At 45.7% G+C, this 20,837-nt stretch overlaps 1 protein-coding gene across 16 annotated transcripts in view; it reads right to left on the bottom strand.

The window, feature by feature from the left end:
- Window positions 1-539: 539 nt before the first annotated feature.
- The window catches only part of CHD2 (chromodomain helicase DNA binding protein 2), a 110,174-nt gene continuing 89,876 nt past the window's right edge, over window positions 540-20,837 (bottom strand). For 15 of the 16 annotated variants that reach the window (XM_085233801.1, XM_085233802.1, XM_085233804.1 and 12 more), the window contains 19 exons: window positions 20,159-20,308; window positions 19,394-19,542; window positions 18,804-18,900; window positions 17,987-18,079; window positions 17,349-17,522; window positions 16,259-16,434; window positions 14,761-14,802; window positions 12,658-12,797; window positions 12,081-12,222; window positions 11,789-11,939; window positions 10,357-10,479; window positions 9,412-9,540; window positions 8,531-8,671; window positions 7,255-7,389; window positions 5,489-5,667; window positions 4,984-5,083; window positions 4,548-4,773; window positions 3,938-4,187; window positions 540-3,724 (listed from right to left, as the gene is read on the bottom strand). In XM_085233801.1, the coding sequence (XP_085089927.1) occupies window positions 3,391-3,724; window positions 3,938-4,187; window positions 4,548-4,773; window positions 4,984-5,083; window positions 5,489-5,667; window positions 7,255-7,389; window positions 8,531-8,671; window positions 9,412-9,540; window positions 10,357-10,479; window positions 11,789-11,939; window positions 12,081-12,222; window positions 12,658-12,797; window positions 14,761-14,802; window positions 16,259-16,434; window positions 17,349-17,522; window positions 17,987-18,079; window positions 18,804-18,900; window positions 19,394-19,542; window positions 20,159-20,308 (2,931 nt within the window). In that variant the 3' untranslated portion in view covers window positions 540-3,390. The remainder of the gene's footprint in view (window positions 3,725-3,937; window positions 4,188-4,547; window positions 4,774-4,983; window positions 5,084-5,488; window positions 5,668-7,254; window positions 7,390-8,530; window positions 8,672-9,411; window positions 9,541-10,356; window positions 10,480-11,788; window positions 11,940-12,080; window positions 12,223-12,657; window positions 12,798-14,760; window positions 14,803-16,258; window positions 16,435-17,348; window positions 17,523-17,986; window positions 18,080-18,803; window positions 18,901-19,393; window positions 19,543-20,158; window positions 20,309-20,837) is intronic. The other variant, XM_085233812.1, reaches the window with a different exon arrangement.

Genomic DNA, 20,837 nt, shown 5'->3' with positions numbered 1-20,837 from the left:
TGGGAGAAATGGCTTCAGTCCCTGCACTGTGCCTCACTGGGGACTCGGTGTGAATGGGTGGAGGGGAAAAAGCAAGTGAAGCACAGCCATCGCATCGCAGCTGGAGAGAGGGCCACCAAAGAACCGGGAACATTGAAAGGGGAATTGTCCCAATAAAGGGTCAAAAAGAGGATTGTGTACCCCCAGAGATCCCAAAGAGCCGAAGGTTGGATAAACATCACCACCATCCTGGATAGAAACCAGTGAGGAAATGGCACAGCTTCTCCTGATCAGGTGGAAATTCCCATCCAAAGGGGTTTCCAAGTCTGGATCAACCCCTCTATCACCAGAGGCTGCAAAATTACATAAAACAGCTGAGAAGAACAACTTGGAGACGCTTATTCCTGCACAGTGAAAATACCCATCCTGGCACACAGGGAAGGGTCCCACAATCCTGTGACACCCCCAGTTTTCAGCACCCACCGCATTGCATCCAGTCTGGCACAGTTCTGAAAACCTCAGGAACACTTTTTAATATACAAGAATCAAAAGTACAGCAGTTTTACAATGTAGGAAAATTTAATACATACTATATAAACAACATATTTACATCAGAAATCACTAGGACAGTGGCATTTTTTTTTTTCTTCACAAATATAAATTAATATTAATTACTGTTTTTTTAGTCAACAGGTTTAAAAGACTTTTACAGTAAGAGTCCTTCTCTCCCTGGAGGGAGGTGGAGGTGGGGAGGAAATGAGTGAAAGCAGAAAAATATTTGTGTGGGGGTCACTTAAACTGTTCACGTGAGGGACCTCAGAGAGCCACCTCGGTTGGGCACCGCACCGCCTGTCTGCTCTGCACGACTCCACGGGCTGAACTCACAACATTTCCCAGGGCTCAGGCTGAAAAACGTTCTTAAAAAGACGAACGAACGAACAAAACGAATGAACGAACAAACGAGTGAACCAACAAACACACAAATGAACAAACAAACCCAACACATTGCTACTTTTTCCTGCAAAGAGGAGAGGGGAAACCCCACAGCTGGCTGAGAAGGAAGAGCTGTAGCAGATGCTGACACGGACACCGCGGTGACGTTTGTGGCTGTGGATCTGTCCCCTCCAATGCCACTCACACCAAGTGACTACGTCTGGTCCCTATTTTGAGGGGATAAAATGTGTGCACGCACACCTGGGGAAGACTTTCCCTGCAGATTTCCAGCCGCATGAACGTGCAGTCCAGTGAAGAGCCATCCATTGTGAGTGAGCAAAACCAGGTGACTGTTCAGTGGCAAAGCAATGTGACAGTGAGGACCACTCTTCGCCGGCTACGGGCAAAGCTTTTGCTGTTGCACTGGTTTCAAGAAAGAAACCCCAAACCACCTCATGCTTGGAACCTGGGACGACCAGAACCCTTCGTGCATGGGCACAGAAGTGCCTCTTGTTGGAAGTTTGAAGTTATTCTGCACCAACTGTAACACTGGTCTGGCCAGTATTGCCTCTTGTTACGACTGTATGGCACAAACTTTCCATCACGATAGCACCACTGTGTGAACGTGAAAAGAGCAATTTCTCCTTGCCCCTGTGAGGTTTCTTCCAATTTTACTTTAAAAGCTAATACCTCTGAAAAGAAAGGACCTCTTTGTTGAATACCACAGCAAGTGCAATCACAGCTTAGTGAGAAAGGCAGCAGCAACGCGTTGCCTCAACGCCTCCAGCACGGTGTGGAGACATGGGGGTTAGTGTTGATTTGTGTGCGCTTTCCAAAGCGCCTGGAGCAGGAAGGCCAGCCCTCAACACCCCTCAGCCTATCAGGGAAAGGACATCACAGCTTATTAAGGTCATATACTGGCATCTTAACAGAGCCTCAATTTCTGTCCCCACCAAGAAGAGCAGCCTGGAACGGCCTGATCTTTAATACTGAACTCTGGGAGACGAAGCATCCGCAGACACCACGCTCCGGGCAGCCCGGCTGTTGAGAGAGCTTTGTTCTTTGCAGGGATGCAGTTCTACTGACAAAGACCACACTGGCTTCTGATCAGCAACCTGTGCAGAACTGCTCCCCACACCGCTGCCTGGACACTGTTCTGTATCATTTCCAATGACTCCAACACTTGGAGGAATGTTTGCTCTGAATCCCACTGAGCTGGGCTGCAAACCGCTCTTCTCCTTCTGCCACGCTGGGCCTCTAAAACATTTGCACCAGGAATTTTTAAGTACCAAGTCCTGAATTCCTCTTTTTTTTTTTTTTTCCTCCTCACTTAAGTGCTAAGCCCGCAGGCACATCTCCAACTTGGACTGGTGAATGGTGGCAGGAAGGTGACAGGTGTGACCATTCCCAGACAGAGATCAGCTCACAGCACTGCCATTCAACTCTGTGCTACCACCCCCTCCTTATCTTTTGGTTGTAGTAAAGGTTTGTGATCACCATTTTGTGAAGCACAGAGAGAAATGACTTGCCCAGAATTAGGAGTTTCAGGGTCCCCAGATGCCAAGAGCCATCTCTTGTCCTGGTAACTCACAGCTCCCAGCCAGCACCTGTGTTAATTCCTGGATATCCAAGCTGCCCACGTTAGGAGAGAAGAGGGGTCTTGTTCTGAATTCTTGTGCCCTGTCCATGAGGAAATACTGCTCTCGCCCTAGTTTCTTTCCTACTTGTTGGAAGTGAAATAAGCCTTTGCTACAGAAGTCTGCCTTTTTTCACATAGCTCAGAGTCTCCCAGAGTCAAGGTTTGCTGATTCCAGCCCTGGATCCCCCTCTGCTCTTCTGCGGCAGTGGACACGATGGCAGACAGAGCAGAGCCAGTTTCTTGAAATGGATAAAGACACGAGAAATGATCATGAGTCCAGAAAAGTGATGGATTGTCACCAGCATGGATCCAACTCCTTTGGAGTCACTGTTGGGACACAGAGCTCCTCTTTCAACCAAGCCCTTGTGACAACAACAGCTTGGATGCTGAGGGAATCTCCTATCCCTCCTGGAATATACCATCCATTGACCTATGCTGGTTACACACAAAGCCCAGCCCAACCAGTTTATCCCCAGTCCCAGAGCAGCATCTGTCATGTAACATCAAGACCAAGCAGGCACACAGCCTTCTGGCACAATCCTAAGCAGCACTGATCCGCCTTCTCGGTTTTGAGGAAACACTGTGGCTGAGGAAAATTCTCCATGTGTCCGTTGGATCGGGGAAAACAAACCAAAGAAAAAGAATGAGGCAAGTCTGGTTCCAATGTTCAATGAGAGAAAGGGGGGAAACAAAATGGGAACCCAAATTAGAACTGAGTCTTCCTCCACCTGCTCCTCCAAAATCCTCCTTGACCCAGCAAGATGATAGCAGCATGTTCAGAGTTTCTGGTTGTTGCATCCAAGTCTTTCAAGATGTGTTCCCCCCCCTTCTCAGTCACTTTACGTTTTCCTAATGTTCCAGTTATAGTCTGGATTGTTTTTCTGTTCTAGCGACCTATCCAGAGGTGACCTGTGATCGAGAGGCGACTTGGAATCATGAGGAGATTTCTGAGAGGGGGGCGAGCGAGGGTCCGATACGGAAGGGTGAGGTGGAGGAAGGGGCTGTTTGTAGTCTCCCGGTTTGTCTGTGTGGAAGGACCGGTAGTGGTCCGAAGGTCCTTGGCCATGGTATCCCATGGGCGGCCTGTGATCAGACATCCGTCGGAAATCCTGCTGGTGGTAATTCTGAGGCCTGAACTCATCCGATCGTCGGCGCTTGGAGTCGTGGTGGTGCCTGCAGAGAGAAAATGGGTGCGTGGAGGTCAGCTCCCCAGGGGAAGAGGCACTGAGGGACATGACTTAGTGGGACGGTGGGATGGGGTGACGGTTGGACCGGATGGTCTTAGAGGTCTTTTCCAACCTTAATGATTCTAAGGAAGCTTGTCCACGGTGGCTGGGTGCATTGCTGCAAACCCCTGCCAGCCTTCCCGAGAGGAACTAGAATTACCTGTCGTAATAATCCCGGTGGCCTCTGTGGTCTCGGTCACTGCTGTACTGTTCGTACGGCCTCTTGCGGGAGAGGTTATTTGGTCTGTAGTTCCCAGAGCTCCGGTGCGGGTCTCCACGAGATCGCCGGTCCCCATAGTGGTGGTCCTTGTACCAGTGCTGCTCGTATTGGTGGTGCCGCTCCCCGCCCCACATCTGGTTGCTGTTGCCACTGTAGCTGAACTTTCGATCTCGTTGCCACTCTCCTCGGTCTGCAATGAGGAAAGCAGTGAGAAGTGTGTTCTGTGCTTTAATTTTAAGCCCAGTACTTCTTTGCTCAATCCTCAAAGAACTGATAACCTTTTACTGTTGCTCCTTTCACTTTTTCTTCCCTAAATTGTACGGATCCCATTTTATTCCTTGTATATCCTCACCATTATTCTAATCTCATTCTCTCCTGTTTTTATACTCTCTCCCCGCACTGTTATCATGTTTTCTAGTCCAGCAGTAAGAACAGCAATCGTGTACATTCCATCCCATCACCTTCAAACCTGAGCAGCCACAATTTGTGCCCCAGAGCAAACAGCCACTAGGTTAGGAGGAATGGTTGCTTCTGGTTTCCCAGCACTCACCTGTGTTGCTGAAGTGTCTCTTGGGGGGATGGCCGTAGCTTTCACGTGGGTGCCCGTGCATTTGCTGCTGGGCGTGGGAAGGGGGCATGTGGAGCTTCTGGGAATGAGGATTGTGAGGCACGTGAGACTGGGACATGGCAGGATCACGGCTGGAGCCCGAAGGCTCTGGGCGGAACGGCTTCTTCATGCTGGGCATGCTGGCCATGTCCTCCTTCTTTTTCTGCTCCTGCAAGGGGTAAGAGAGAGTTATAGCTCAGCTGCTCTTCAATCACAACCCAGATTATGTGAGCAATGGCCCAGTCTGTCAGGCCCTGGGCTGGAGATCCCCCGTTTTGTGGGCCACCCACCTCCTTGTGAAGCAAGGAAGTGCCCAAGTGTTGGCAAGTGCAACAAGTGGTAAAGAAAGCACCTAGAAGAAAGGCACTTCTCATCTCACCTCCTCTTCCTGCGACCTTTTCTTATGAGCCATCTTGTAGAGTTTGTGCAGTTTTCTGGCATCAAATTCTGTGAACTTTGACACAAATATCCACAGGTTCCTAGAAGGACATGAACTTTTTCTGTTAATCGCTACGTGAGCTGTTCAACTTCCATCTGCTTTCAAACCAACACCAAATCAGTTCTGCCCTCTAAGGAAAACAGTCACATTCCAGCTCAGGACAGGATGTTTCAGGAGAGTTGGAACAAAGCCTTAGAAGTAGAATAGTTGTTTTGCACTGGTTTCTCTAAACTAGCTCTGAAATCAATTTAAATGAAACCAGCACAACTTGGAGACAAAACCCTCACCAGAAGCTGGTCAAGGACTGAATGGGCTACAGAACATGAGGTTTCTCTTACGTTCAGTAAGAGGCAAATAGCACACTCATCCACACAAAACCCAGCAGCCTACAAGTGCCATTTTGAAATATCACAGATTAGCAACAGAAAACAAAATGATCCCTCACCTTCTCCATAGCTTGATAAGATCCTGGTCGGTGTAGGCTTTAAGGCACTCAGAGATGCGGTCCCCAATTTTTAGGAGGCAGTTGCGTGTGTGCTCCAGCTGTTCTTGAACCGTCAGTCCCTTATCAGGCTTATCAAGTTGTTTCAGTGCTTTTTTCACTGGTCTCATCCTTTCCTTGCACTTGAGAAAGAAACAATAGAAAGTGATTCACTTGGCAAAGGGCTCTGCACTGTTCCCTTGTTAATCAGAGCTGAAAGAAGTTCAATTAGCATGAGGTATTAGTTTTATCTAACCGAGCTTTATCTAACCGTAAGGCATGCAGAAATCATCTCTGAAAGCAGCAATTCGTTAGACATGCTGCAGAAAATAATCAGGAAATGATGGGTCTCTCCATCTCTGCTGTCCCCTCAGCCTTTTAGAGGTGAACAGTTTGCTTTGCAAACAGTAAACGCACACGGGCTGATCCCAGGACAGGCAGGGAAGTGGAACTGAGCACTGACACGCTGAACAAGCAGCCCTAGCTGAATTAGTGCTCTCAATAGCCTCCCTGTCCATCCCAGCCTGTGTTTGCTTTAATCTATTGCTTTTATTAAGACCGGGAGACACGAGATGGAAGCATCACCTTTTCCTACTGGAGGCATCAGCACTTTGCACAGACAGTACATCAGACAGGTTTCCAGTGCCCGACTGGACCTTTCATGCACCACAGAGGGAAAATAAAAGGGAAAAAAAAAGCGATAAAGATAACATAGGGCCTACAGGGAATACACAGATTTGAAAATACAGAGATTTCAAAGAACGGAACTGTTTTTAAAAACTGATACTTCAGCATTTCGCTGTGTAAGTCAGACAAAGAAGCATCTGTCACAACAACTAGGCTATTTTTACAAGCCTTGCAGGCATGTTTGCTGCCAGAGCATTTATACGGCTAGGGATGTGCTTACACAGCTCCAACAACTCCATACCAACTACAGCCATACAAGGTCACTCTTCAAGTCCCCCTGTATTTTGCCACCTAGAGCAAATGGCTCGCTGGCCCCTACAGCAGACAAGACTGCCACATCAGGCTGCTGCATCATCTGTGACCCAGGCTGCCAAGTGAGCAGTGGAAGGTTATTCTTCCAGTACTTGAAGGGAGCACATAAAAATGACGGGGAATAACTGTTTACATGGGTTGATAGCGATAGGATAAGGGGGAATGGTTATAAAGTAAGAGAGGGAAGATTTTGGTTAGCTATTAGGAGGAAGCTTGTTATTCAGAGGGTGGTGGCACATTAGAACAGCTTGCCCAAGGAGGTTGTGGATGCCCCATATCCCTGGAGGCATTCAAGGCCAGGCTGGATGTGGCTCTGGGCAGCCTGGTCTGGTGGCTGGTGACCCTACACATAGCAGGGGGGTTGAAACTGGATGATCTTTGAGATCCTTTTCAACTCAGGCCATTCTATGATTCTGTGATATGATCAGCTGAAAAAGAGAGCTCTTCTGAGCTTTGAAATTTCTTCCTGTTGAGGTGCCATGTACAGCAGCTGCTGGTAGACACAGAGGACAACCCTTGCTGGGCAACTCTTGGGCAGGGTTGTTCTGTCATGCTGTCAGACCAACTATAAGAAATTGGTGTGGGGCTCTATGAGGAGGGTCTCTCCTTGCTGAAGTGGATTTACAGATCAGTGCTGACACCTAAAACACACCTTTGGATGAAGTACAAGCAAACACTGGCTTACTGGGAGGCTGTGCCATTATCATCCCATCTCCTGAGGAAATACTCACTATGCTGAATGTTTCTTGGTCCAGATCATCATCCTCATCTTCTCCAATAGGGACTGGTTCACTCCCCGCTGTAATGTGGACGGGACCTTGCGATCTCTTCCCTTTACTTCCAGATTTGGCTTCACCACCTTTAGGCTTTACAGGGACAAATTACATCACATGATGAACCAGTCTGCAGGACCCCAAGTGATCCAAATAACAGCCTGCACACTATTGTTACTGGCAGTCGTTAAACCCTGGGCACAGCTCTTACAACTTTCCTCTCAAGACTTCAAACTGTTTTGCTGTAATGCCTCTGTTTAGCTTTATGTCATCCCTGAGGGAGCAGGGGGAACTAAGAGCCAATGTTTTGGACCTGAATATTATGGTTATGCTTATGGAGAAAAAAAAAACAGCGTTGAAGAAGAGAGGTTAAGCTAAAGAATATATGCCCCTTGCAAAGAGCCTAGAGTAGTCTCAAGCCTATGAGGACTTGCAACTTCATACAGCATCACTAGTCCTCAAACTAGCTGTTCTGGAAAGCAAACTCAGATTTAAATTAGGTGTAATTTTTTGACTTATATGGTTTATCTGTAGTCAAAACCACACACACAAAAAAAAAATCACTGGAAAGCAAACTTTCCCCTACATACACAATGAAGCTCTGTGGTTTGTACGCGTGACCTCAGTGTCAAAACACAGTAAGCACATAGTACACACCTGCCCACTGGACAGGAACATCAAGTAATCATTCCAGAACCTTTTACTTCTCTTCCAATCTGAATTCAGCCTGAAGGCAGTCGTACCCAAAACTCAAGGGACATTTTAGCCTATGACATACCATTGGTGTTGAAACGTTCATTCTGATGAGTCCTGAACTGCCACAAGGTTAATTCAGTCCTGGCAGAATGGTCCACTAGGTTATTTGGGGTGAATTTCAATTAGAGAGGAATGCAGACAAGTAGCTGCCAATCCTGTGATAAATCACAGCTGAACATAACTTTGAACTGAGTACTCCATGCTCTGCACCCTTTCTTCCTTCACACCAGCTATTGAGCCACGCTGCTGTCACAGGGACAGCTGTACTTTACAGACAGTCCAACAGAATCTTTTCTTCCTTTTTGCTCCTTTTCCACAAGGCTTGGGATATTTTGCCTTTTCCACTCCTTAGTGCAATTCTACACACTAGGAAGGTCAGCAGGGTTGCAGAATGGATAAGGTCTCACCCCAGTGTTTTATTAATGACTCACAGCCTACCCCTCTGCTTAGACTTCCTTGTCTCTTAAGTATTGCATACCTTCTCTTTCTTTTCTTTTGTCTTCTTTTTCTCTTTATCACTTTCCTTTTCTTTCTTAGTGCTTGTCTGTTTTTCCTTGTTCTCTTTGTTCTCTTTCTTCTTCTGTTTCTTTTTCACTGGGCTCTTGTCCAAGCCATCATCCTAGAAAAGCAGTCACGGCACAGTCAAAGCTGGAGTCCTTCACTTCACATACACATTCTTCCATAAAACATGCATCTTTGAAAAGCAAGCATTTGTTGAGATCCATCCAGATTTGCCCTCACACCTCTTTAGCCCAACAGCAAGATCAGTGCTGCAATCCACCCAAACAATCTTGAACAAGAGGGCATAAAAATTATATGAGCCCCTGGCAGACTTCAGATAAGCACCACTTTCCTATGCCAGTTGTGCTGGAGAACACTCAAGTCCATAAGGCAGATACTGATCAGAACAAGAACAAAAAGCCTTAGACTACAAGCCAAACCACTCAATGACAGAAGGTTTTCTAAGCAACATATGACCTCGGTAAACTCCAGCTTCACCACTGACTGATATATTGAAAAGGAGAAGGAAACAATTCTTCTTTCCCTTCTTTATAAGGGCAACAGATTTTGTCCTGAGACCACCCTTCCTCCAGGTCAGCACGTGGATGTGTGGCCCTTCTAGCATCCTCCCCAAAACACCTCAAGTACTGACCTAAAAAAGCAGGTGGAAAAGGTCCTTCTTCCACCTCAACACCTGTACACATTTTTTTTGTAAGCCTGCTAGTCTCTTGTGGGAATGCACTTTATAGCTGCTCTCGACTCCACGGACATTTGCCAGGGGTGCTTCTCAACGTGAGTTTCCATAGTAACAGTACAGCCCAAGGAAACCTGGAAAAACTGCTATCCAAGCTGACTCACCTTGACTTCACCTTCTTCTGACTGGTTGTCTGAGTGCCGAGGAGGGGAGAGTTCGTTCCCATGCTCATCTTTGACTTTGGGAGCCTTGTTCTCTTTCTTTATTCGTGGTTTCCTCTTCTTTAGCTTGCCCTGGAGAGAAGACAGAACAAGTCAGAGCAAGCAAATACCTACAGCTGCTTCCTAGAGGCACAGCCCATCTCCTGAACAGCTGCAGGTCCTGCAGGGTGCCAGGATGCCGAGGAACCACAGGAAAGCTTGGCAGACCACATACAAAATTAGACAAACAAATGTCAGCCAGAAAGAGGAATTGCTTGTGAAATTTAAGAGGTCAAGGGAATATCTCAAACATCTATAGACTGCTGTACATGGACCAGTGACAACGAGGTAGCAAGGATGAACACTACCTGATTCCCACTGACACCAGGTATTTTGTGGATATTTACCAGAGCATATCATGATGCAACTTCCACATGGGAAAAAGAAAAGCAAAATATATTTAAAAAAAAAAAAATTCTAGGACAATTTATATTCTGTTTGAATAGCCTGAAGTGCCCCTTGCTGAGAATTGAGGGAGTTTTCAGCACACAGACTTGTTTATTCCATCACTTCTCAGAAATAGCATACTAAACAGGGCATGAGGCATCCTGCTCTCCCTCAGTGGTGTGCACACTCAACTTGCAGAGTTGTTTTTTTTTTTTCCTAAGTGACAAAAGTTGAAAATCTAGCATGGAATTAAGTGTCATATTGCAGTCCCTTGGTAAGTGCAATAACTAATTACTTGTCCTCCACCTATTATCACTTTAGCATCACAAAGCAATCAGACAACAGACAAGTCAATATTCTTTCATGTAGGACGAACTCAGCAACCTAGGCACACAAGCTTGACTCCTACTAGCAACCAACCCCTCGTTCTGAAAAGCCCTGAACCAAGCAGATGTATCTCACCTCTTCCCCATCTTTCATATTTTCTTTCTTCTCCAAATCCTTCTTCAGCAGTTTCAGTAGATAATCAACACGGGTCTGGAGCTGTTTTCCCTGAGGTTTCTTATCTGTCTCAACAGGTAGGATCTTTGATAAAGAAGAAAAAATATATAAATTTACATGTACATATCAAACCTTGGCAAAAGAACTACACACTGGCAGAACTCCTTTCAGGTGCAGCAAATGGCTGGAGATGCAGCACCTTCTAGGGGGAATGACAAGGCTCAAGCATTTCCACCAACCTGACGAACTTCACACAGACTCCCCCTGTCTATTCATAAGCAAAGCACCAAGCAAGAATCTTTCCCTGGGCATTTTGCAGGTAAAAGGATCCCAAGGCAGCTCTCTAGATTCTCTACAATCTTGGATGTGCAAAGGAAAAAAAAAAAAAAAAAAAAAGCCCTGCAAATTGCAAGTACTTGCATTGCAGTACTGAGTCCGCTCACTTTGATTCATCAGATTTGCTTGTGACAACCTTGTCAGAGCAGCCTTTCCTCTCTGGTGGCCTCAGACATTGGTACAGCAATGTACAAACACAGAACTTTTATTGGAAAACGAGGCTGCAAGGTACTGCTTTGTGGAGGACGTATTTCAGCTTACCAGCTAAGGTTACTTTCTTATTTTGTTGGAAATTGGATGGTGTGTCTTAGGAAATGGTAAAATTCCTTTTCTGAAACTTCACGTAGGAAGGATCTCAATCACAGTCTGATCTTTGCTAAAAGCACTAGAGGGGATGTCATGGCAATGAGGCATATTGGCAGCCAAGCTTAGCAGTGTCCCAGTGCTCCTCAGTGCAGTGCTGCAGTGCACACTCCTTCCACCGTGCTGACACAGGGATGGCTGCTTATTTGTAAGCGGGATCGTTTCAATGTGACCCTTATAAAGAGCTCTTATGGGAATGACTGAAGAACGGAGGAACTAGATAGAGGCTTTCCAGCTGGCTTTGCTGTTGCAGCCACTCATGGAACTGTACCCTCGAAGCTAACATAGACCACTCCTGACATAAGCACTGTAAAATCTGTGAAAAATAACTTCCAAACAGAAATTCAAACTCAGCTCCTCGTGAGACACTCGAGGAAATATCAAGTCACAATTATGCAAAGAGCCCTCTATACTGTGCATGGAACCACACGTGTCAGCATTACTATTTTCTTCCTGCATCATTTCAGTGTGGCGCATATGGGACTGTTCAAAGAAGATTTACTGCCAATCAAATCAGACAACTCTGCTTTCCATCAAGCATGCAGCATTCCACAGAGGTTGCTGTTTTCCTTGTTATTATTTATTATTATTTTTGGACTGGCTACAAACAAACATCTGTTTCTGGACTAAATCAAATGCGTTCTCTATGAAGACTGTAATGGACCCGATATGAGCAACATGCAAAACCACCTACCTTATCAGATAACTTCAACTCTGGATCTGTTTTAATTAGTTCCCAGTTTCCATAACCATGCTCGTAAATTCCCACTAACAAGCGAGAATCTTCCTCCACTCCCCAGTCTACATCAAAATGGGCAGCTTTGACACGGCACGTCAGGCGGTACCTGAAGGCATTGCAAACATGAGCTACTTTTAATGCTGCAGGGCTAAAGCAAATCCACGTATCTAGGCTAGTTTCTTTCCACTACAAAACCCAAATTCCCCGAGCCTCTTTTTGTGTTGCCCATTTCGCCCTTCAAACTCACTTCTTCCTTTCCTCTGGGTCTGCAGGGATGGATTTATGCAGCATTTCAAACTCCTCTTCGTGCTGGATGATGGATTTCACATTCACTTGGACACCGGAGATCTTGATGGTAGGACCTCTTCTTTTCCCAGGTCCTTTCCCTGCTTAGTAACAAAACACAGTAACTAGGAACGGATGTTTTTGTATGGAAAAAACAATGCCTAGACAGACACAGAGATCAACACCTTACTCACAATTTCTTTAAACAAAATCTGCAAACGTAGGTTCCCAGAATAAGTTATCATTATCAATTCACTTAGATCTGCAACTAAAGCATCCCTCACCTTAAAAATACATCTAAGTATGCTGGAGCGTTGCTTCACAAGTTTTATACATCAGAAACAACCAGAGACCTTGTGGGAAATTCAGCCCTGCATCTCCAAACCCCTGTGCATCTCTGTTGGCAACAGCTGCCTGCTGGAGATGGGAAGATTTAAGAAGCTGCAGTGTGGCACAGCCACCCCATCCAGCAGCAAGGAAATGGCTTCTCATCAGCTTATCACCAAAAACATTCTAACTGCAGCAATGCTCTCACTTACTTTCACCTGGGTTTTCTTTCAGCTGCTCCTCATATTCCTGCATTGCTGACACACAGCTGTTGTGGATGAGTTCCCCTAAACGCTTCAGATCAGCCACAGACTTATCCACCAGCTCAGCATCCCGGGCAATGCACTCCAGCCTGGGGAAGGGGAAAAACAAATTGCAAGTTTTATATTTTATGTAGCATTTCTAATCCCAGTCGCTCCCTGAGGAAGTGTGTGACAGCTTTTGATTGTCAATGAATGCTGTGTGTGTATGAAGGTGTGAAACCTTCATGAGTGGGGCTGGTACAGGTTTTAGTCCTTTTTTCAGTTCTGACAACTGCAACACAGTGTAGATGTAGTGTAACAGACCCAGGCCTTCATCTTCTTTAGTGTTAAAGCAAAGGTGAGAACTGTCTATCTGTGGCACAACCAGCACAATGACTGTCCAGTGTGCTTTATGCCTCCTCCTCAGTGCTGCCTTAGCTCCGTTTGGTGGTCAAAAGCTGCCATCTGCTGTCTCTCTTGCCTGGCTGAATTTCACAACATCACATACAAACCTTGCATTTCACAACCAAAGAGCAAAACCAGCTGAAAAAACAGTCATTTTTCAGACAACACACGCAGGGATTCCTGCTCTGGCTCCAAGACCTCAGTAAAGGTGCCAGCTTAGCAGACCCACCACATGCACACGTCTCCTTTTATTCGTGCTGGGGCACAGCACTGGGGCTGTGCAGACCCAGAATTGAGGGCAATGTCTTTCCCCACATCCCTTCAAGAGATAAGAGAAAGATGCTTCACATTCAATCTTGAATTTAGATTGCTCTGAAAGTAATGCCTCCTATTTATTTCCGTGGAAACAACAACAGATATAAAGAGCACAGTAACACCATTTGATATTGCAAATTCTCAGCTACAAAACACTGTTCTTCAGCACTGTCACTACCATTAGCTATGCGTTTTTGCCAGCAAAGAAAAAGAGCTTGCATGTCATGCTTGTAAAAATCTGCACCAGTGGAGGGGACCCACAGTTTCACAGCTCTAATTGCTAGGAGAACTTTGCCATGCAACCCATCTTTCATCAGCCTGTACTGATGGAAGTCAGAAGGTGTCAAATCCAGACTATACAGTGGGTGTGGTAGGAGGTCTAGCCAAGATTGGCAACGTGCTCCAATATCACCAAACTGGCACAGGGCTTGGTGTTATCCCTGTCTTCTCTGGCCTGACTCAGGAATTTTGAGCCTTCAGCTTTGTCAGCACTGCAAAGTAGTCGTCAGAGTTGACGGTTTGTCTGGGTTTCAGGAAATCCAGAAGGATCACCCCTTTCCTATCCCAAAAGACACTGCACATCCCTTTATCCACTGAGGCCTTGTCTTGAAATTTTTATTCAATGGAGAATTTGCATGTCAGCACATCATGGACTTCTGCTTTAGCTCCAGCCCATAATGGTGACACCACATCTTGTCCCCAGTAACAATGTGATCCAGTAAACTGTCACCTTCAGCCTCATATTGATTCAGTAGCTCCTGGCAAACTTGCATACAGTGTCCTTTCTGCGTGAGCATTCACAGTACCCACTTTGCACAAACTCTGTGATATTCCAACACTGCCACCATCATTTCCACTGCAACGAAGCCAGTACTCAGCTCTGTACGCAGTTCCCTCATCATAATCTCCCAATTCATAGGAAATTCGACCTCTACTGCCCTACCACCAAGACCTGCCTCTGACATCAGTGGCCAACATCATAAAATAGGAGAGTTACTTTTGCAGCAGCCTTTGTAACATGTATGGAGAAATTTGACAAGTGTTTTAGTTACATTTGCTGCTCAGACAGCTGCTCCTGCTTCTTTCAAGGCAGGATGGAAATGCCCTGAGGGCCAGATTGTGCCAACAGCACTAGTGCTCCAGCTGCTCTTTGGGCAGCATTCATCAGTGCCCACCAACCGAGACATGAAAGACCATATGGCAGCATTTGGGTTACTGGAGCACATGACAGCAAACTTGTTGGTCTCTGTGCTGTCAGGTGAGGCTGACAAACACTTATGTGTAAGGCAGTGCTCAGAAACACAACATTTCCCCCACAATAACCCTTTGGAGAATGGCCAGGTTGAGACTCACCGCTCAAGAGGCAGTCCAAACTTCTTGTAAGCCTTGATAAACCTAAGAAAAGAACAAAAAAAAAAAAAAGGAACTAAAGCAACTGCCATAAAACATGTGTCCAATATCACAAATATGTTTGGATATATTAATTACAGCCTGTCGTATTATCAAGCTCACATTCCACACTGATTAGCTAAGCATCACTCAGGACTGGGGAGCTTAATCCAGTAACCCCTACAAAGAGTTCTGTGACCTCAGCTGGAGAAGAACAGAACGTTGTTATGAATGTCAGATGTTTGACAGATGACAGAAAAGAGGAGAGACGACTGTAGTGTAAAAGAAAAAATAGAAGAAAGCTTTAGCTCTCACCGTATGGGTAATTATTAACTTCAATTTCCAAGGATTCAAGAGGTACTACATCAATGTCATTAGTAATTTTAAAGCTCAGGCTGTAAGTGTAACAACCTCTTGCAGAACAGCCAAATGTGGTGCAATCCATCACACAGCCTTGCAGACAAGAATCGCTATTTATGTTTACTTCTTACTTTTTATTGTGAAAATCACTGCCATTGCTAATGGCACCTTCAAGGCAAGAGTAGACACTATTGCTGCAACTGAACAGTGCTCTGTGCTGGAAGTAGACTCAATGGCTTCAACTAACAGATTATTTTTAAATGAGCTACTTTTTCCCTTCTTTTTTTCCATCTTTTCCTCTTTCAGCTACAGCACTTTAACCAAAACAGCTGTTATAGGTCACATTGCAACACCTCTTTCCTCCTCGATGGTTTCAGGGCTGTATATAGGGCATCTGCCACAATGCAAAAAGTTTCAGTATCTCCCCTTTTAAAATACATTTATTAGAGACAGAAGCAACGAAAACTCACAAACCTTTTTCTGTTTTTGGCTAAACCTCTGGGCAGAGCCATAGGACAAAGGGCCCGAGGGAAAGGCTTGAGAAGGAGAGGAAAATATGAGAAGAAAATAATACTTTGGAATTCAGCCCCCAGCTGACTCCTGGGACACAGTGCAGGAGAGGATACACTATTGCTCTGATTGACTGGACCACTGCTTCTCATGGGGTTCATTTTGCCAGACAGAGCCTGCCTTTCACTTAGGCTTAACTCATCAGGAGTACTGCCAGAAAAATGTCAGGAAGGCCAGAGTCCTTGGCTCCTCCAGCACTATCTCATGGCACTTTAAGTCTCATCTGTAACACAGAATCCACACGGATCAGGTTGGACAGCTGCCTCAAGGATTGGTTCTAGGAAGGTACCAGTTTGACTGCAGCCTAAATGAAGACATTCCAGCTCATTTTACTCAGATGTGAATATTAAGGCCATCAGTCAGTAGCAAACAGAATTGGACAACAGTGCAAAAGCTGTTCCAAAGAACTAGCTTCATATAAACCACTGATATGCTTACAGCTGAACTTCTCTTAGATTACCTAGGCAGTTTCAACACCTGTGTGGGGTTTCTATACTTGTTTACTGAACCATCCCTATTGCTCAGCACTGACCTCCGGATTTCAGCATCAGTAAATCCTTCCACAGTATCCTTTCGAACGCTCCGAGGACGTCCACGGCGCTTTGGTCTCTTCTCATCATCGGTATCATCAGTCTCACTTTCTGACCCCGACGATCTCTGAAGCCTTCTCTTTGTCTCTGCATCTGATTCACTATCATTTGTTTGAGCCTGTATGCAGCAGAAGGATAGCAGGGCTGTTTAACTGCTAATCTGCCAATCTTTTCCATACCTCCCGTGCGCTGGCACTATTTTATGTTGAATCAACTCAGCACCAATTCCTGAAGATTGCTGATTACATGGAAGACCATGTAATCAAACCAGTAAGTTTGTGCACACTTGCCACTTCTGGCTAGCTAAGACTCCCGTGGTCATCCTTCCTTTACAGCCTTTAGTTTCTCAACTGCACTTTGATTTACTAAGGTATAAGACCTTAAAACAGATTAATTTTCCATGGTTTTGTGCTATAGTACCCTAGGCTCCTTGGTATCTGGAGAATTTTGAAAACCAAGACACCTGTGAAGTGAGATGCAATTGCCTTACTGCAATCACACGATACAAATTATCCTTTTCTAGCTTCCACTTCAAATCTTTTCCTCATCTTATCCCGGAGAAGAGCTCACAATCTCCCTAAGTCCCATATTTCAGCAATTTCACAGACTGCTTCCTGTTGGATTCGAGTAGATCACATCACCTAAAAACAAACTTAGGAAGATGGTATCTCTTTGCTCTCAAGAGATACATTTAGGTGAGAATAGCTATAGAACCCAAGGAAAAGAAACAGACTGAAAACCACAAGCTTCAGTAGGATCTGCAGTAGTTTAGTTTAGTTATTTTGCCCTGTGCTCACTACAGGTTTTCTCTGTCTAGCCCAGCATGAGTTGTACCAAATCCAGTGTGAGCTCCTACACTGTATGACGAACCATGGGTCTAATGCTTGATGCCAACAAGAGGCCAACGTGACTCTGTGGGTTACCCCTAACCAGCTTTGGAGAAGGGGCAGAAGCACAGGAAAGCTTCCCCGTAAAGCACTGCCTTTGCCAGCTCTGGCCTCCAGCCCCTCAGCTCTTGGAGATATGCTGTACCTTTTTCGTTGAGCTCCGGATGCGAGGCAGCATGTAGATCTCCTCCAGTTCTTTCTGCCTTTCTTCCTCCTCCACTTTTTTCCTCTGCTCCTCGGGAATGATATCGTCCCAGTCCTTCTGGGGCCTCTCGTCCAGCTCTGTCTCTTCCTCCTCCATGGTTGCAAAGTTAGCCACCTTTTATAAGCAAAGAAATGCTTTCAGAAATTCCCTCCCCTGGCAGGAATACCCCAGAGCTGTCTGCTAAGCTTCAACTTCTTCTCCAGAGGAGTTTTGCCAACGTTTCCATAATTACTGTATAACTGATCCTTATGTCACTACATTCCTGGTTCTTTGCCACGTCTTTGGGCTAACAACTCTCGAGAAAGTACGTGCAGTTTAAAAAGTACTGCTGAGCCCAAGTTATCGTTTTTGTTTCCAAATTTGGTAAATTCAGCATTTCATTCACAGCCTTCAAGACCACTTAAAAGGAAATGAATACCTACACATCTGCCCAGCTACTAAGTCCAGGCAGCCCCTCAGAAAGCTGCTTTGTACAGAGCACCTCTCGCTGGGCCTGATTTGTTCTGTCTGTTCCTGACCCCACCATTATGGGAAGAATGGGGAGCCATGATCCTGCACCCCACTTCAAGGGTCTGTACCTTGAACTGTGACAGCAGCTCATCGGTGGCACTGGTAGACACTTCATTCTCTCGTGTTTCAGCCAAACGCAGAATTTCATCAATGTCCATCTCCTAGCAGTCAGAAAGGAAAGCGTGTCAAAGAGAAGGAAGGAACAGAAGGCTTTGAGAATAGACTTACAGGGTGCAATAGCTAAATACTGATTGTGCTGATATGTCCTAAATGAAGTTCTAACATCTGCAGGGTGTCATCACTGAGGGGCAGGAATGAACTATCTCAGGTGGTACAAAAGCATACAAAAACAGCGATAGAAGAAAAAGAACATCAAGGCTGAGCAGCAGGGAAAATTTTCCAGCAGTGAGATGTATAAACTCTTTCCCTCAGGGGTAGCTCTGCTACTTGAGCCATTAAGAGAATTGGTCAAAGCACTCAATAATAAACTGCCTAGCACTGCTGTGATGAGAAAGGAGGGAGTGACCTGATGACTTCATTGTGCTGGCTCTAGAGTCTCCATGAGAACAACCCAAAAAGAAAGAAGCTGGAGGTGCTCAGCAGAGACACAGAGTGGAGCTTTCCTCAAGCTGTGCTATAACTAACTCACGAATCCTAGGGAGGTCAGGGACTCTCCTGGTGACATTGTTATTTAACCCCCAACAACAGCCCCTGATCCCAGCACCAGAGCTCTCCTCCTTCAGCTTCCTGGGACTCCCATGCACCCTATTCACCAACTTGCTCTTATGCACATAGAAAGTACAAAGAGTGAGCAGACATAAATATATCCCCAGTGCAGACCTGCAGAGGACTACCAACAGTGACGTTATTTCTATTTCAAACTACCTGAGGCTCTGACTCTTCCCCTTCAAGCTCCTTAAAGAGATCTTCAGCTCCAAACTTCAGAATAGCTGTCAGCTCTTCTTTGTTGAAAGGATTTGAACTGCAAACAGAAAAGAGAATGAAGAAGGGTTTAGAGCTGTTAAGTCAGCTTTGTCACAGCACAAAGCCATTCTGAAGTTTTTCCCATTTAAAATGAGGAGCAAGATTTCTCCTCGGCGTTCATCTCTTTCCTGCTCTGGCTTGGACAGCCACTGTGAGGGCTACAAGCCCCATCTATGGAGAGGAAATGGGGAGAGTCTGAGGTCGCTGACAAAACTCTGTTCCATGTTGCCACCACCAGCTTCCCTCAGACCAGGATGGTCTCTGGTGGGAAGAGGTAAAGAAAACAGGTAATGCATTTCAATTTCTGATCATCTTTACCTTCTGTGTCCAAATTAATGATTGTGTGAGGCAAATTAGTGGAAACTCCCGCTACTTATTAGTGAGAGCTCTCTTCTGCCCCATACCCAATCAAATCAGTAGATGTCAGAAGCTGAAGCCGGTTATGCCACATGCTCTATCAGATGTGTCTGCCTCCTGACACAACCACCTACTTGGATCGCCCAGAGTTGTTGTCCAGAACAGTCCGTCCAGTGGTGTCCATACGCTGGATCACCAAATGATCCAGCACCATTTTCTTCTTGGCCCTCTCAATGATCTCCTCCTCAACTGTACCCTTTGTGACCAGGCGGTAAATATTCACCTGAAGAGCAAGAGAAGAACAGAGCTATTTTCCAGGACCTGAACACGCTGTGCTGACACAGTGATGCATCCCTGAGTTGTTTCAGAGGAGACTCGTCTGCTGACAGGCTACTTTCATGCACAGATTTGCCTTTTTAGAATAAAGACAAGCACATTCTTTTGTCTCAGGGGGACCACTTAAAAGCAGGATGGTTAACACATATCTTGTAGTGAACAAAAGGCAAAGTACAAATCTACTGAAAAAAATCGCACTAAATACTAATGAGCATCAAACTTCCCACATCTGTAATGAAACTCTAGGAAAAAATGGATATTCTAGCCATTTTTATAGGCAAGAAAAAACTGGAGTACGTGAGACTAAGAAATGTGATGCCACTGACAGGGTTCTTCATTCGGAACCACACCAGGACTAAACATCAAGAGAAACATCTAGCAATGTTGGGCTGACTTTTTGTTTCCTGACCTTTAAATGAGTTTGGGATAACGTTACTCTACAACTCTACAACCAGGACCTGGGGCAAAAAGACCATGTTTTCACAAGTTCTGGTGATGTAGGTGCTCTCTTAAATGCACACACTGAAGCCACAGAGAAAATGACTCGAGGTAACTCTTCTGACCTGCTTCTTTTGTCCAATGCGGTGAGCCCGAGCCTGAGCCTGAAGGTCATTCTGGGGGTTCCAGTCCGAATCAAAGATAACAACAGTATCAGCAGAGGCCAAATTGATTCCCAGCCCTCCAGCTCGTGTTGACAGTAAGAAACAAAAGTCCTGGGGAAAAAAACAACAACGACTAAGTTAGCCAGCCTATCACCATGGATATAAAATAGAAATGGTGACTACAAAGTCACACAAGGAAACCAAGGAAGGCTCTGGTGCATTCGTACTTCATTCGAAGAGAAGGAAAAGGCTGAAAGCCAAGGCACAAAGTGAGGAAGGTCAGGTGAGGGCACCTTGGAGTCACTTCTGAAGGTCAGATCACACTGCACATCAGATCCCCACGAAGGCAGCAGACAGACACGTGCTTTTGTTGTCTGCAGTCTGTTGGGGGTGAGATCAGTTCCAAACATGGAATGTTTGAGTCGCTGCCCAAAGGTACAGAGTGCCAGGACAAATCGGGATTATCTGAGATCCCACAGGAGAGGAGAAAGAGCAGCTGCCATGGACAGTCCTCCTCCCTTCTCTCCCACCCGCACTTCTGTCTTCTCACTTTTATTTATTACATTCCCCACCATCACAAAGCACCTTCTTCATCTCCTGTGCCAAACAAGAGCGCAGGCTCCTGGAGTGAGGACAGACA

Source organism: Meleagris gallopavo, chromosome 12 (assembly GCF_905368555.1).
Source record: "Meleagris gallopavo chromosome 12, MGAL_WU_HG_1.1, whole genome shotgun sequence".
In the NCBI taxonomy this organism is placed as follows: Eukaryota; Metazoa; Chordata; class Aves; order Galliformes; family Phasianidae; genus Meleagris; species Meleagris gallopavo.
The sequence above is the reverse complement of the archived record's forward strand: the minus strand, read 5'-3'. Positions and strand labels throughout refer to the sequence as shown.